The following is a 15,609-nucleotide window of genomic DNA, read 5'->3' as shown; positions in this document are numbered from 1 at the left end:
TGAACAGCTGATTTTGACAGCTTTAAAATAACAAAAACAAAAAGGGTTTATCCAGTTCATCCGTGAATAATGAATTACACTGAAAAAAGTTTAAAATATTATTTTTTTATGATTTTTATGAAAAGTTTTTTTTTTATTCCTCATGAATTGGGTAATTTAATCACATTATTCTATTCGACCACAATTTACGGCGCGTTCGTAAACTGATTTGTTTGGATGATGCATCAATTTGTTTGGTAGATGTCAAATCACCTTCCAATGCTTTCGCATACAATTTGTTGATTTACGAACGCCAACATCGATAGAAGAAAACACTTTGATAGAAAAAATCAATTTACGAACACGCCGTTAATAGGTATAAAAGGAAAATAGCCCTAGAATCCTGGGAAACAGGTAAATTTCAAATGTTGAAAAATTTCAAAGATTGCTAAAATCTTGAAATCTACCGTATTATTTTAAGTGTTTTAAGTGTATACAGTGTATATTGAGTTCATCCACAAATGACGTGATTCATCGAGATGAACCGATGAACTCAATCATTCGTTGCCAACTTTTCGAAACAAAAATTTAAACGTCAAATTCAAAACTGTCATCAGAAAATTTGTTTTGTCATTCTGGTGCGAACGCAAGCCGATCGGGAGGTTTAGTTTTGTTTCGCAGAAAATCGTTGTCTATTTCGCTCGAAAAGTAGTTCTACTGGAGCCAAAACAATGCCTGCGGAAGTGATTAGTACCCCGGCGACAACCGGAAATGGACCGGCTCCGGTACCGACCGCAGCAACTCCGATCAGCAAAGTCATCGTCCATCCACTAGTGCTGCTCAGTGTGGTGGATCATTTCAACCGGATGGGTAAAATCGGAAACCAGAAACGAGTTGTGGGTGTGCTGCTGGGTTGTTGGAGGGCCAAGGGAGTTCTGGATGTTTCCAATAGTTTTGCAGGTAAGTTTGATTGCTAAAATTGTGGATTTTTGTAATATTCAAAATTCCCTTGAGGTCAGCCCAGTGAGTTTGATAGCTCATGAATGAAAACCAACAAAAAGAAGTTCAGGGTTGCCAGATTTTCTTTAAACATTTCGTTTCCTAAATTTGTAGGTATAAAATTGATTTTAAATCCTGAAATAGAATTTTAAAAAACTTGGTGAGCTTTTTCTTATTATCTTTCCACTATTTCCTAGAATGTAATTCAAATTTGGAATAAAAATTTTAGTCTTTTAGAAAACTACAATTTTTAAAATACACAAAAAAGGTTGACAAGTACGTTTTTTCTTACAGTTCCCTTCGACGAGGACGATAAAGACAAATCGGTCTGGTTCCTGGACCACGACTATCTGGAAAACATGTATGGTATGTTCAAGAAGGTAAACGCCCGGGAAAGAATCGTTGGTTGGTACCACACCGGGCCAAAACTTTGTCAGAACGATATCGCCATCAACGAGCTGATCCGCCGCTACTGTCCCAATTCGGTTCTGGTCATCATCGACGCCAAACCGAAGGATCTAGGACTTCCCACTGAAGCTTACATTGCTGTGGAAGAAGTGCACGACGATGGCAGCCCCACTTCGAAAACTTTCGAACATGTTCCTAGCGAAATTGGTGCCGAAGAAGCTGAGGAGGTCGGTGTGGAACACTTGCTGCGAGATATCAAGGACACTACTGTGGGCAGTTTGTCACAAAAGATTACCAACCAGCTGTTGGGATTGAAAGGACTGAATTCTCAACTGCGAGAGATCAAAAACTACCTATTGAAGGTGGGCAATGGTCAGCTGCCAGTCAACCATCAAATCGTTTACCAGTTACAGGATATTTTGAACCTGCTTCCGGATATTGCTCAGGAGAACTTCACCGACACCCTGTACGTGAAGACCAACGATCAGATGCTGGTTGTTTATTTGGCTTCCCTGGTGCGATCGATCATTGCCCTGCACAATCTGATCAATAACAAACTCACTAATCGCGATGCCGAGGAGGGCAAGAAGACCGACGATTCGAAGGATAAGAAGGACGGAAAGGATAAAACCGGAGACAAGGAGGGCGATAAGGATAAGAAAAAGGATGAAAAGGACAAGAAGGAAGATGGCAAGGGTGAGAAGGCGAAGGATGAGAAAAAGAAGTAAAGCGATAGGCTATTGTGTTTACGTATTGCAGATTTATGTAATCTTACTTTAATAATAAAACTTAATACCCAAGTTGGGAAGTTTGTTCGATGCAATTCAATGTTCCGAAAATCGTTATTCAAGCTTGTCATTGTTATTCAAGCTTGATTGAGCTTCCAAAAGATCGCATACCGTAGATAAGTGAGTTGCAAATTGATACATTCGGAATATCGCTCACTCTGTATGTGTTTGGCTTCTACGAAATTCAAAATGAACTTCAGTTGAGTGGGAAATCACAGATTCTCAGTAATTTAAGTACAATGGACAACAATTCGTCACGGGGCTATCAAAACTAGGCAGTACGGCGAAAGTAAACATGGTTTCCTCACGAAAAACGATATATTTCATTGTTGGAATGAAAAACGCTAAAAATAACATAAATTTTCTAAATGGTTCGATGACTTCGGGGAATATTTTAAATTACAACAAACAGCGAAATATGCGACCGGTATTTCTGCTTGTTTATTTTTCTAGCATGGATGATTATATCTCAAATTGGATTGAAAAATACAATTTTAATCATTAAATTTTATTTATTAGGGGATCGAACTGTTTTCCAATAAGTTCTGCCGATCGATAAGAGATGGCGTTGCTGATGACTTGATTTTGTTTTTGTTATGTTGGTACACTTTTCAAACAACCATTTGTGAAGTTCCATCTCTATCTGTTGTAACGGTGATAACATAGTTAGTTTAGCTATATTGTAGTTAAATATTATAGGTGGGATATTGTTGGAATAAATAAACTTTTTTTTCTCCGCGATCAAATATCGACATGCAACAACTTTTTTAATGTGACTTTTGCAAATGAAGTGTAGGAACAAAAATGAATAAATCTAGTTTTCAAATAAGCCGCAAAGGCCTTCAAATTATGTAGAGTCGTGTATAAACTTCAAAAATGATAAATATACGAATGATTTAAAAAAAAGTTTTCACGTTTTCAGTCAAAAAAATGTAGTTTACGCTAGCACTGGCAACAATAACAAAAAAAAAACGGTGTAACATGTACGGTGTAATAGTCCAACACCGCTTGCTGGGAGAAAGTTTGTTTATGAAAAATTCATCGATTTTACCTCGAACTTTTTTATAGTTCAGTATTTTACAGATTTTACATTAAAATCTCTATTGTATCCTAGAATGAATGATGTGAGTAGCACAGTTTTAGACTCCTGAACAACGAGATACATATGAAAAAGTTGGAATAATCTTCTAATTTCCTCTCCACAGCTTCCACTGCAAGATGACCGACGCCTTTGGATCGGAAACCTGGACAGCCGTGTTACCGAGTAAGTTGCTAATCCGGGATTACCCCGGTTTTGTATAGATCCATTTTCTTTCAAATTCAAAAGAAATGTTTTAACCACTTTGTTTTGCGTGTTACCCTTCTATTCCTATCGGTATCAACTACTGAAAATTGCGCAAAAATGCGGTAAAATTGAAAAGTTCGATATGCTGTTCCACCGCTCCGGACCGATGGCCGGATACCCTCGGGGCTATGCCTTCGTGACCTATGAAAAGGTTTGACGCTGCTCTATGAAATAGATTTGAGTTTACTTATTTGACAAGCAATCGCCTTTTCAGCACAAGGATTCGGAAACGGCCCTGGAAGCCCTAAATGGGAAGCTAGTGGGGGACAAACACATGGTAGTCCGATGGGCTAAAAACGTCAATCGGGACGAAATGGAACGCACAAAACCGAAGCTGCAGATTCCGGCCCTGGCTGGAGGTTCCAAAGCAGGCCCAAGTGGTCCAATGAGCCAACAAACCAAAATCCAGGCCCTGGAGGCGAAGCTGAAAATGATGGAAAGCAGAACGGACGATCTGGTCATCAACAAAAACATATCTGGGGAACGGCCCATCATCGAACGATACCAGTACAACAAGGGCGATAATCAACAAAACCAGCAGTACCCGCACAGGGATTCTTCCAAGATTAAACGGGGCATGAATCGGGGCGGCAGAAGTGGACCCTACAAATCAGGCCGATTCAAGTAAGCTTTTAACCAATTCTTTGTTGTACAAACCTCAACGTTTCACGGAGATTTCTTTCCCATCCTGATGTATCTCAAAAACCATACCGTAAGTTATTAGGCAGTCAATGCTCGCTTTTTAATACCAACTACATCTAGGTTTGATAATATTGTGACAAATTAGAATATTGTACCATCTAAAGCACAACGAAACTTCTTTCGGGGAACAATGTACAGAACGCTTCGAAAGCCTTAAACGACTTTAGTTGTACTACTGATGCTGCTGCTGGTAGCGATACTTTCCGCGCATGTGTTTCGGTACCGGAACCACGCCCGGACAGGGAAGTTGGCCGGGGACCTCGCAAATGCAGTGTTTCGTACAGCCTACGCCAAAGTTTGCCGGGTTGTCCTGTTTTTCGGCCATTTTGGCTTCCGCTTTGAGGGTTTCACTGGAAGGAAAAATAGGATGGCAGCATAAGCACATTGGATATTTGAATTATTTGGTTAAAATCTTGTTTAAAAATGGTTTTCAATCTGTCTTTGATGTTGAAGGAAGCTTAACTGTTTCCGGTTCATAAACGGGGGATAGGAGAGATGCCAATAACTACCGTGGTATCACAGCTGTGTGTGCGATAGCCAAACTCTTCGAAATGGTTTTTTTGTCACGAAGGCAAACTAGTTAGATAACTCTAGCATACGACTGGGATACGAGTGAGGAGGAGCAAATTTCACTGGAGGAACTGAAGGACATTGCTAAGTCCCTTCAGCTGAATAAAGCTTCGGGTCCGGACTGCATCCCAAACGTTGCAGTGTAAGCCGCTATCATGGAACACCCTGAAATGTCTCGGTCGTCACTGCAACAGTACGTGGATGAGAGGGTCTTCCCATACGTGTGGAAGACGCAGGGATTGGTATCCCTACCAAAGAGGGATAGAGAAAACAACCAGGTGATCCATCGGAATATCGACCGATATTCCTCTTGAATACGGCTAACAAGGTTTTGGGAAAGGTGGTCCAGAGAAGGATCCAGCTCTACACCGATTTGGATGCTATTCGGTCCGTCACCGAAGTAGCAGACAGAGCCAGGCAGAAACAGAGAAAAGGGGACCGCTTTAGGGCAGCGGTAACACTCGACGTGCGGAACGCTTTTAGCAGCGTCAGTTAGGCAGCGATTGCGTCGTCACTCATCAAAATGAGAATTCCGGCATATATCTGTGGGATGATGGAGTGTTACTTACCTAATCGCCAACTGCAGTATATGACCACAGGGATCGATACTGGGCCCGGTTTTGTAGAAAATCGTGTACGACGAACTACTAAGGTTGCGTCTGTCCACAGGAGTGAACTAGTAGGAGTCACTGATGACGTGGTCTTCCTGGCATCGAGCCCTCAACAGAGAAAGTTAAGCTTCTCGCCACTGTATCGCGATCGCACTCCAAGAGTCTGCATCTGGTTCACCACAAGATCAAGATCACAAATTTGCAATCAGCGCATACAGGCTGGAATTGTATTTGTACCGTGCGGGATCGAGTACCTGGGGACGATGATCGACTGAGCTTTACGAGCCACGTCGATTACACGTGCAAAAGAGCGGCAATGACAACGGCTGCCCTCACGCATGTAATGTCGAACAATCCAGCGATCCGTTGCAGTATATTCTGGGTGGGCCGGAAACATGGGTGGGGGCGATTTCTGCATGACGCATTTCTCAACTGGTCACGGATGCTTCATGCAGTACCAACACCGGTTCGGACGCGTGGCCTCGCCATTCTGTCCAACCTTCGGTGACAGTTGAAACGCCGGAGTACTTGTTGTTCAGCTGTCCAAGGTTCGAAGGGGTACGCACGAACCTGTTCATTTTCCACTGGCTCAGTTGGAAAATAAACGAAAACGCTATAGAATAATCTGCTCTCGATTCCGCACATGCCTAGGGTTGCCAGGAAAAGGAAAAAGAAGACCATGGTCAGAGAAGAATGCCCTCTCGGCCCTCCCTCTTCGATAAGTGGAACAAGGAAAATACTGACTAAAGGCATTTATTACGTCTTGTTTCATCCGTGGTCAGAATGTGAATGATCAAATTTTCACGTTTATTACTGCATCTCAACTATTTAACTATACCAAGCTGGTAGTGCTAGGTACTTCGTTAACGTAGTGTACGCGCCTCTTACAACAGTAGCTGCATGGATAAGACTCATAGGGGGTCCCCGCAGTCAAACTCGTAGGGGGAAGAGTATTCACGCCGCGGAACACTCTCGGGAAGAGTGACTTTGCATCGCCGGCGGGCGAGTCACTCGAGTCGGTGTATTTGTATTTGCACTTGAGTGCCGTGTCTCCATGGAACCAATTGCAATGGGTCGACTCGTTATATACATCCGTATATACATACGCCCTGAACTCCACCTGGAGCCTCAGATCATTCCCCAACCGGTACCTGCTACTCATGCAACACTCGCTTAGAAGTTCATATTTAAATTAAATATCATGCTGACCGCCCGAGATCATCTTCACGTGGTGGTCCGATCGGCTACGCTGATTGTTTAGCGTAGTTCATTTGATAGCTACGGACTAATTAAGCTTAGTGAAGTTAAGTTACGTTATTTTACGTCGATCGCAATTTGCGTCGGTCTCCAACTCCTTTGCAGAGCAGTCATTATCCGGGCGAGCCTGACTGCATGACATGTGTTGATGTCATCACACATCTTCTGTAACATGTTGTCTACTGTCGTGTCTGGTTCGCAGGCGGCGAAAATGTTGGCATGTTCCTCTTCAAATCTTGGACAATAGAATACCACGTGTTCAAGTGTCTCTTCCAGGTCACCGCATGTTAGGCAGACCGGGGAGGCCACATGCTTTCTCTCCATCCACTCGTAGATATTTGAGATTAAACGATGGGACCACCTTCCTCTTTCTGAGCTGTCCCACAGCTGCTGCCAGTTTGCCATGGAGCTATCTCTGGCTCGTGTTCTCGCGTTTTGCGTGCCTCTTTTTTCTAAGCAATAGGTGTCCTCCACCAACAAAACCGAGAAGGGCATGACTCCTGCTACAATGCATGCAGCCTCCGACGAAACGATGCGGTATGCACTGATGAAATTCATTCGCCTTTGTACACTGGATGTTATGACCAGATTTCCAGGCCGCCCCTCCATACCGAAGGATTGACGAAACCACACTCGAAATTATCCTCCGCTGACTACTCCGGATCCCCGAGTTGCCGCCTTCTTGCACACATACTCAACGTGGTTTTTAAGGCTGAGCCAGTCGTCAATCATCACACCCAAATATTTAAGCTCCCGCTTTGATTCAATAGTGCATGATCCAACTGTAATCCTGCGATGAAATCAGGACCATCTCAGTTTTGTGGTAAGCCAACTGCAAACTCTTGCAGTGCATCCAGCTCTCTACCGCTTCTACAGTCTCTGAAGCTATTAGCTGGACGATTTCTGTTGAGTAACCCGTCGTCGTCGTAACGACGTCGTCCGCGAAACCATCCAACTTTACTCCCTCTGGCAGGCTCAATGTCAGCACCTCATCATACGTAATATTCCACAGGACCGGGCCCAGTATCGACCTTTGCGGTACTCCAGCTGTAACATCCATTTCCTAAAATGGAGCACCTCTGGAAACATCCTTCCCTCAATACAGATTTGCTGTGAAGATCGGGATATTTCGGGAAATTCCATAATCGCGGCCTTAACTGCAATATTAGGAATACCATCTGGACCAGGAGCCTTTTCCAGCTGAAGGGATTTTGCGATGTCGCGCAGTTATTCCAACGATATTAACTCCTCCTCAACGATATTAGCTATAACTGGCGCTAAGCGCGGCACATCGAATGAGGCTCTAAATGCACTACTTAATATTCTGCCTCTACATCAATTCATTGAGTTAGAGGCGGAACGTAGTGCCTTGAGACTCTCCAAACACAAAACGCTCTATGAAGGAGATCTTACAGGACATCTCAAAATCCTAAAGAAATTTAAATTAAACTCACTTATTGTGAAAAATGAAGACTGGGTGGAGCCCATTTTTAACCTAGACATACCATACAATGTAACTATCAATGATAGGGACGTGTGGGAGTCAGGTGGACCTGCGGTTCCTCCCAGATCTATCCTATTCTTCACTGATGGGTCAAAAATGGATAATAGAACTGGGGCAGGGGTTTTCGGACCTAGACTCAGGATCTCAATTCCTATGGGAAACTGGCCAACAGTATTCCAAGCTGAAATTAAAGCAATTCTAGAATGCACTTTAGCCTGTTTGAAAAGGGGATACAGGTACACAAGTATCTGCATATTCTCTGACAGCCAGGCTGCTCTTCGAGCACTAAGTACGTTCACATGTTACTCCAAACTAGTTTGGGAGTGTATAGTTGCACTAAGAAACCTGGCCATAAGGAACAGAGTATCTTTATTCTGGGTACCAGGCCACTGCGGTATCCTAGGGAACGAAGAAGCAGACCAACTAGCTAGGGAAGGATCTGAGGGACTGTTGATTGGACCTGAACCTTTCTGCGGAGTATCGAGAAGTGCCTTGACTATGGAACCCAAGAACTGGGAAAGCACCACTATTGTTTCCAACTGGAAAACAGCGGAGGGAGCAACTCAGGCAAAAAGATTCATTCATCCAAGCGCACGACTCTCCAAAAACATGTTTAATTTGAGTAAGCACGAGTTAAGTACTTACACAGGTCTCTTGACAAAACAGCATCTCAAAAGGATAAACATAATTCAAAACGATGACTGTCGGTTCTGCGGGTTCGAAAAAGAAACTGCAGAGCATCTTCTATGCAACTGCTGCGCCCTCCTAAATAGGAGAGAGCGGGTACTTGGGGCAAAGTTAATAAGCGCACAAGACATATGGTTGCATATCAGCCCTAAGAAGGTTATATCATACATCTTTGATATTATACCCGATTGTGATAAAATGCTTAGTCAGCAATCAACTGTCACTCCAATCAATAGTGCAGGTGAACCTGAAAGCATATAGTAACGCGGGGTAAATACCACAATAGAACAGCTACTGGTCGCAGTGGGCTCTCCCCTACAAGGAAAAAAAACTCCTCGCTCGTATCCCAATCGTACGGGACTTGCGGCCAGCTAGTACCTCTGCCTTCTTGCCTAGAACTTCCTCCGCTAGCACCTTGAAGGATGCACTCCTTGTTGCTGAACTTCGTTTCAACTCGAAAATCATGTCACCGGAACGAGTACGACGGATCCTCCTCACGTTTTCACCTAGTCTAGCAAGTACGTCCAAGTACGTACCCTATGGCGCCTCAACTACGATAGCTTCACCTTTTTCCCTTACGCGGCTTCGCTACTTCTTGGGCTTGGGGTTTGTTTTCGTAGCTCTCTCTTTACGGTGTTTGCGCGTCACTGTCTGCCATTCGGAGGGCGCTCCCTTGTTGGGTCTATCGTCTTTGCCTTTCAATTGGTCAGGGTCCTTTCGAACCATCGGGTCTCGGGCTTACTGCTTTAGGGTGCCAGGTCTTGGATCACCTGGCGACCCTCGTTTCCTCTTTACACTCTTAGAGCTTCTCATGAGCTCATTCCTTACTGTTTGAACGAAGGCATCGATCCGTTTCGGGCTACTGACATTCGCCTTAGAGGATTTCTCCGCTTCTGTTTCTCTACCAGTAGCGCTGCCATTTAGCGCTCTTACCATCTCTAAGACTGCTTTGTTGGCCTATGTAAAAAGAGCCATAGCCATAGTTGGACAGCAAGCTGCCTAGCTGGAGATCGCCGTAGACTCCTACCACCGGACGGGTTAGGGCTTGCACCCTTTTCCGCACTCTCCTCCTTCTTCCTCTTATCATTATTAGTTTAAATATTTTCAATCATTTGTGGATCCCACGAGTAGCTAGGGAAATATACAGTCGACTGCGCCAGTGCCCTGCTTTAGCGCAGCAAGGACTGCAATACTGTGAGGTTTGTCCCAGTGCCCCACAGGCTACCGTTATCGACTGACACATTTAAAACCCGCCAGCCTTTCACCTCATAAGCACGGTCTTATGCCTGGGACCGTTTAAGCGCTCCCATGAGCAGCACACCTTGGGCACATTGGGTTGTTTGTTTCCAATAGGTCCGGTCGAGTATTCCAGTTCCGTTTGCCATTGTCGTCATCGAGAGGGGGGTTGCTGGATTTAGTCGCCTCTTACGACATGGGCCAGTGACCGAGGAGTAATATTCTGCCCTGGGGTAATGGTACCCCACGGCAGTCCCTGACGTCTGCTGTGACAGGCGCGTATCCAGGATAAGCTGCTTTCGATTCGGTACACGGACGGTTAAATGAGAGAGCCTCGAGCCATCACACAAGCGGAGCCAAGACCTCAAGTCGTTAGAGGAGAGGTCTGGTCTGGAAAAAAGACGGAGCACACGATATATGTGGAAGACAAGTGGGCCTGCAAAGTTTTTCCACCTCCCCCTGGTGCAGAGTGAAAACGTACCTGCAGATTTGCCACCTGCAGGCGTACGGCCAAGAGAACTACACGTCACACTTGGTACTGTCTAGCTTCGATGACAGCCTGCGTACCGAGTGTGGCACAACTGTGGTGCGCCTGGGTGCCTTGGTCCAGTGCTCAGTTGCAAGTGGAGGGGTCGTCATGTGTATTCGGAAATCGCGAACCCAATATGCGAGGGGACCAAAAGTGTTCGAGCGGGAGTTGATCGGTCTGCTTTTTTGGGGGTGTTCTGGCCCCGATTAGTAGATATGATTGGCACACGACGCACAGAGAAGAGGGCCTTGTGCCGAAAACATGTTGCTGCGAATTGCGTCAAGAGACGGAACGAAAGAGGGCCCTCAAGACACGAAGAGAGGCCCCAGGTGGACTTTATGGTGTAGCTGTACATAGTATCATGAGTCATCAATTGCACCCATGAACCAAGAGTAGCGAACTGGAGGGGGGAAGGGGGGTGGTTACGCGGTGACTTGCCGTGCCTTGGAATGCAGCCGTAAAAAGGATTTGCCACCTCGGTGATCAACTAATAAAAAAAACAAACGAGTTACGAGTGAAAGCTGGACCTCAAGTCGTTAGAGGAGAGATCCTTAGTTGACTTGTAAACTAGTAAGCCGATCAGCGCGGATTCGGTTTCCCTCTGGATGGGACTTTATGGCGTAGGGGTACATAGGATCAATCAAGAGTCGTCAAATTACTTCCATGAACTCAAAGTAGCATGCTGGGGGTACGCGGTGGCTCGCCGTGCCTTGAAATGAAATCCGTAGAAAGGCCAGCAGGATAAACTAATTAAAAAAAACCTCATTTTCGTCAAGAATCATTCGAATCGTAGCGATAAAGAAGTTCCGAAGTCCTGAAATACACAACGGGAGAAACCCGGCCCTTGAGTCATGACGAGGAAAAGTCGGTCCTTGAGTCTGCAAGAGGAGAAAGTCACAAATTAGTGTATGCTGGAGTTGGGATCAAGGGCAGAGGTCCCCTTTCCTTGGCCAATTCCTTTAAACCAGCAGGGAGTCGCCATCACTTTTCGAAATTTATTGGGGCTATGACTTTGATCATCCTAAAGCAACCATTTAGCTTTTTCCTGGACCTTATCTGCGGTTTATGATCTACTACATAACTTTCCTGAGAGCCGTTAGTAATTTTTGGCCTTTCAAGTAGGTTGGTACTACTCAATAATTCGTTCAGAGATAACCCCTCAGGGATCTCATCAACACGTGCGGCCCTAGGAAAAATAAGGTTATCTTGATCATACGATAATTATTGACAGCAAAAAAATTCTGCTACTACGAGGGAATCTAGTTCAAATCATTTTGCTCGAAAAGACTATTAAACTTTTGTTTTTTTTTGCATTCTACGTCCATTTAAGCTGAATTTCGTGACCCGAAAACATTAACACACTGAAATAATCAATTTGGTAGCATTAAAACGCATCATCAGTCCGGACATCTGCATATTTGTACCAAGCAAGCAGTCTTTGTAGCAACACGAAAACATTCCAAGAGCAGCAAGCGTGGAACGGTTTTCGAAAAACATACAGCAAGCTCTGCGGAAGAAAATTCTTGACAACTTTCATTCCAAGTCCGGTACACCATGGAAGCGGAAGCAAAAGTCCAATCGTCGGTGCCGACGGAAATGCCGTCGCTCACCGAACGGGAAGAATCCCTGATCCGGCAAATTTCCAGCTTGGATCTGAAAATCAAACAAATAAAAAAGCTGGCCACCCTCCCAACCAACATACGGGCCCGCCTCGAAACGCTTAAGAAAATCCAGCAAGAGGTGCTGGAGCAGGAAGCGGAATTCCACTCCAAGGTGCACCTGATGGAGGTGGACTGGCAGAAAAGGTACGACGAAATGAACGAGAAGCGACGGCAGATAGTTAAGGGGACTTGCCCTACCCAGGCAATTGATGGAGCTTCTGGAAACGACGACGCGGGCGATCAAAGCCAGGGCATTCCGGAGTTCTGGCTGACGGTTTTTAAAATGACTCCGGTGACTCAGACGATGATTCGAAACACGGACGAAGAAGTTTTGAAGCGTTTGGTTGATGTAAGGGTAACGGTTCAGAACGAACCGCAGCCTGGATTCGTGCTGGAATTCGAATTTGAGCCAAACGACTTTTTTGAAGATCGGATTTTGAAGAAGGAATACTTGATGCGATGCGAACCGAATCCGGAAAAACCATTTGCCTTCAATGGGTTCGAAATTTACGACACAATTGGTCAGGAGATTCATTGGAAGGAAGGGGCCAATTTGGCCAAGATGGTTGTGACGGATGGGGTCGGGCAGAAACACGAGATTATGACCACTAGCTTTTTCAATTTTTTTAATCCGAAGGCTCTGGTAGAAGGTGATCCTCTGCTTAGCGCCCAGTTCCTGGAAACGGATTTCGAAATTGGTTATTACATCAAGGAGCGCGTCATTCCGAGAGCAATTCTCTTTTATTTGGGAGAAATGGACGATGAGCTCGATGATGTTTCGGAATCGTTAGACGACGATAGTCTGTGCAATCTGGAGGAGAAGGAAGAAGTAACGACCGAAAAACACCCAAACAGCGAGGAGGAAATCAAAGTGGAGACTGTTGCCTAGATGCCTTAGTTGGTTTACTTATACTACTATGTCTTATCGAATAATTAAAATATGTAATTGAATAAAGAATCCCAGATTATACTTACAGAGATTTGCCTACGACTTTGATTAAATGGTTCATAATTTCGTCCCGGTTTTTGCTGTCGATATCAACCAGAATCTGTTTACCGTCCTCTGTAATAAAAACATAAGAATAAGCTATCCACTTCAACCATTTTTAAATAAATCTCACCATAATAGCATCGAATAAACGGCGAGGGGGTCATGTTTTTAAACGTAATCACCTGGACTGCTGGATTTTTGTACTGAATCTGTGGTATGTTCCAAAACACGAAATCCCTGTAAAGCATGCCCAAGATTGGTTATGTAACTGGTTCCGAGTTTCGAATAGCTTGAGTGAACTTACCGAGCGCCCTCGTGATGGTCCCCATAGGTGTTGTAGTTAACGCTGAAAATTTTAATCTTTTCCTTCAGCGCCAACCGTCCGGAACTCAGATACTGAATGGACCGGCGAACCGGCGCTTTGCCTTTCATGAACGGCATGGTGACTTCCGGTGGAGATTGATTCGCGGAAGCACTTAGCTAGTTTTGGGTTAGTTTACAGCAATTGAAACCGAATTTCTTTTATTAACGAAGCGCACGAGTGGTCCTCGCGACGAAAAGTGGTAAATTTTTGGTACAATTTTTAGGGAAAGTATTCGGTCGCACGTTTGTTTTGGTCAACGTTGCGTTTCTTTCGTCTTTTCGTTTTTTCCCTTTTGTCATCACATTCTCGATCAAAATTGGACATTTCGTCGAAAAATTCATCCAGTGACACCCTGAAAAATTTCGTTTTATAAACACTGAAAATCGAAAATACCCAAACTTGAGAACTGCCACCCGCCAAACCTAAATTCAAGATTGACAACTTAATGGCGTATTTTTTTTTTGATTCCGGATTTGGCTCTAGAACCGTCAGAATAAAAAAGCAAGTTTCGGGTTTCGAGTTATTCCATACGTAGGTGTGCGTGAGAACGAGCGCAATGTTTACATGCAGCTGTTATTTTGTTCTCCCTTCTGGATTTCTTCATTCGGTTCTTCACATCCGGATTGCCGTTTTTCGTGTCCGGATTGCACTGGACTGCAAATAGTACGATTTGGCTTGGCTGAGAGGTTCAAAATCGCGGCAATAATCATTTTGTTTTCAGCCAAAAACAGCTGTTTAATGTTTTGACAACAACGTTGAGAGTATTGGTGAACTTCTCGCAAAACTGACTTTTTTCTCAGGGCGACTCCGTCCTTTTTTCGAGCGAACCTAGGTTGCCTCTCGAGCAATAAATGAGCACGATGACAGCAGTTAGAGCGAACCTAGGTTGCCTCTAGTTTGCCTCCAGGTGAAAAAAAATACGGTATAAGTTTGTGAAAAATCACAGCTTGCCAATACGCCAAACTTGTCCTTCAAGCAGAGAACTGTTTTTGGGGGGTTTTGTTGTAAGCGCATCTGATTCTGTTACCTCCATCGTGGTAGATTTAGGTTTGGGGGGTAAGTTCAAAGCGAAGAACTGTTTTTTTTTTGGGGAATAATTTATATTCCCGCTTCATTCGCAGGAAGTCTCGCATATACGATGATGTAGCTGCCTCTCTCAACAACTCTCCGGTGGTCGAGCGGATAGCATCCTGAGATGGTAATCGCAAAACCATTGCAGGTATGGGTGTGATTCTCGAACATGCAGTATTTTTTTTATTTTGATTTTCATTTTATTGCGGTATAAGATTTTGGGGGATGAGTTCTCGTTTAAGAGCTTAACTTTGGGTTATGCCTCCAATAGCCAAACCTGTAGGGAGGGAGTTTCATTCGGGTTGGCGGGGAAAGTTATCAAGTTTGGGTATTTTCGAGGTTCAATGAAAGCTATTTAAATAATGGTCTATTCTCTTAAAACAAATTTTTGTCATATCGTTCACCGAAATGCCATAAAACCAGCATAATATGACAAATTGGAGTTTGTAGTTCTCCACTAACGGCGTGTTCGTAAATTTATTTTTTCTATCGTAGTGATTTTTTCTATCGATGCCGTTTGTTGCGAAGGCAACCAAAAAACAATTTCCGTTTTCGTAACGCGATTTATTATCGGTTAAAAAAATCCTGGTGGATACAATTTAAACGTTAGTTTTTTATAATAATAGAAAAGCCTTTAGAAAGACTTACGTTTGTGGGTTTAGTGGTCGCTTCAATGCTATTTTACCCAGAATAAGAGCTGATTTCCACTTTTGAGTGGCCTATAATTTCAAATTATTTCAAGGATTAATTTAATGTTTCTTTTTTTACAGGTGTATTATTACCTCGATTGGCTCAAGTGGTCACTGGATTAAGTCCAGATTGCACCGGTCGCATTCAATGCGTGGATGTAGGAACGATTCTAACCTACACGGAAAATAAAAAAAAGGTAAAATTTACCTTTTTGCGA

The 15,609-nt window shown here is 44.0% G+C and overlaps 4 protein-coding genes across 5 annotated transcripts; 3 read left to right on the top strand and 1 right to left on the bottom strand.

Moving 5' to 3' along the window:
• The first annotated feature begins 599 nt into the window (after positions 1-599).
• Positions 600-2,194, top strand: LOC129743975 (26S proteasome non-ATPase regulatory subunit 7). The gene is made up of 2 exons (XM_055736239.1): positions 600-939; positions 1,273-2,194. The coding sequence occupies exons 1-2, from the start codon at positions 711-713 to the stop codon at positions 2,112-2,114; spliced, it is 1,071 nt and encodes a 356-aa protein (XP_055592214.1). The 5' UTR covers positions 600-710; the 3' UTR covers positions 2,115-2,194.
• Positions 2,195-3,186: 992 nt separating this feature from the next.
• LOC129743978 (probable RNA-binding protein 18) lies at positions 3,187-4,324 on the top strand. Of its 2 annotated transcripts, none has more exons than XM_055736242.1 (4): positions 3,187-3,298; positions 3,380-3,441; positions 3,553-3,670; positions 3,734-4,324. In XM_055736242.1, exons 1-4 carry the CDS (start codon positions 3,290-3,292, stop codon positions 4,145-4,147), a joined length of 603 nt encoding a protein of 200 aa, XP_055592217.1. In that variant the 5' UTR covers positions 3,187-3,289; the 3' UTR covers positions 4,148-4,324. The 2 variants fall into 2 exon arrangements, with proteins under 2 accessions (XP_055592217.1, XP_055592218.1); XM_055736243.1 differs by having other exon boundaries at positions 3,216-3,298; positions 3,380-3,438; positions 3,596-3,670.
• LOC129743979 (probable 28S ribosomal protein S25, mitochondrial) lies at positions 4,233-13,920 on the bottom strand. Its single transcript, XM_055736244.1, has 4 exons — positions 13,572-13,920; positions 13,398-13,504; positions 13,252-13,339; positions 4,233-4,571 (listed from the first exon to the last, which is right to left on the bottom strand). The coding sequence occupies exons 1-4, from the start codon at positions 13,706-13,708 to the stop codon at positions 4,394-4,396; spliced, it is 510 nt and encodes a 169-aa protein (XP_055592219.1). The 5' UTR covers positions 13,709-13,920; the 3' UTR covers positions 4,233-4,393.
• Positions 12,117-13,254, top strand: LOC129743976 (nucleosome assembly protein 1-like 1). Its single transcript, XM_055736240.1, has one exon. The coding sequence runs from the start codon at positions 12,170-12,172 to the stop codon at positions 13,163-13,165; it is 996 nt and encodes a 331-aa protein (XP_055592215.1). The 5' UTR covers positions 12,117-12,169; the 3' UTR covers positions 13,166-13,254.
• Positions 13,921-15,609: the final 1,689 nt, after the last annotated feature.

Source organism: Uranotaenia lowii, chromosome 2, assembly GCF_029784155.1.
Source record: "Uranotaenia lowii strain MFRU-FL chromosome 2, ASM2978415v1, whole genome shotgun sequence".
NCBI classification, from domain to species: domain Eukaryota; kingdom Metazoa; phylum Arthropoda; class Insecta; order Diptera; family Culicidae; genus Uranotaenia; species Uranotaenia lowii.
This window is presented reverse-complemented; position numbering and strand designations above follow the sequence as displayed.

Coding starts and splice junctions, on each gene's coding strand:
- LOC129743976 (XM_055736240.1), top strand. CDS start 12,170: ATGGAAGCGGAAGCAAAAGTCCAATCGTCGGTGCCGACGGAAATGCCG.
- LOC129743978 (XM_055736242.1), top strand. Junction 3,442..3,552: donor GACAGCCGTGTTACCGAGTA/AGTTGCTAATCC, acceptor TTCCTATCGGTA/TCAACTACTGAAAATTGCGC. Junction 3,671..3,733: donor CCTTCGTGACCTATGAAAAG/GTTTGACGCTGC, acceptor TCGCCTTTTCAG/CACAAGGATTCGGAAACGGC.
- LOC129743975 (XM_055736239.1), top strand. CDS start 711: ATGCCTGCGGAAGTGATTAGTACCCCGGCGACAACCGGAAATGGACCG. Junction 940..1,272: donor TGTTTCCAATAGTTTTGCAG/GTAAGTTTGATT, acceptor TTTTTCTTACAG/TTCCCTTCGACGAGGACGAT.
- LOC129743979 (XM_055736244.1), bottom strand. CDS start 13,708: ATGCCGTTCATGAAAGGCAAAGCGCCGGTTCGCCGGTCCATTCAGTAT. Junction 13,505..13,571: donor GACCATCACGAGGGCGCTCG/GTAAGTTCACTC, acceptor CATGCTTTACAG/GGATTTCGTGTTTTGGAACA. Junction 13,340..13,397: donor GTTTATTCGATGCTATTATG/GTGAGATTTATT, acceptor TTTTTATTACAG/AGGACGGTAAACAGATTCTG.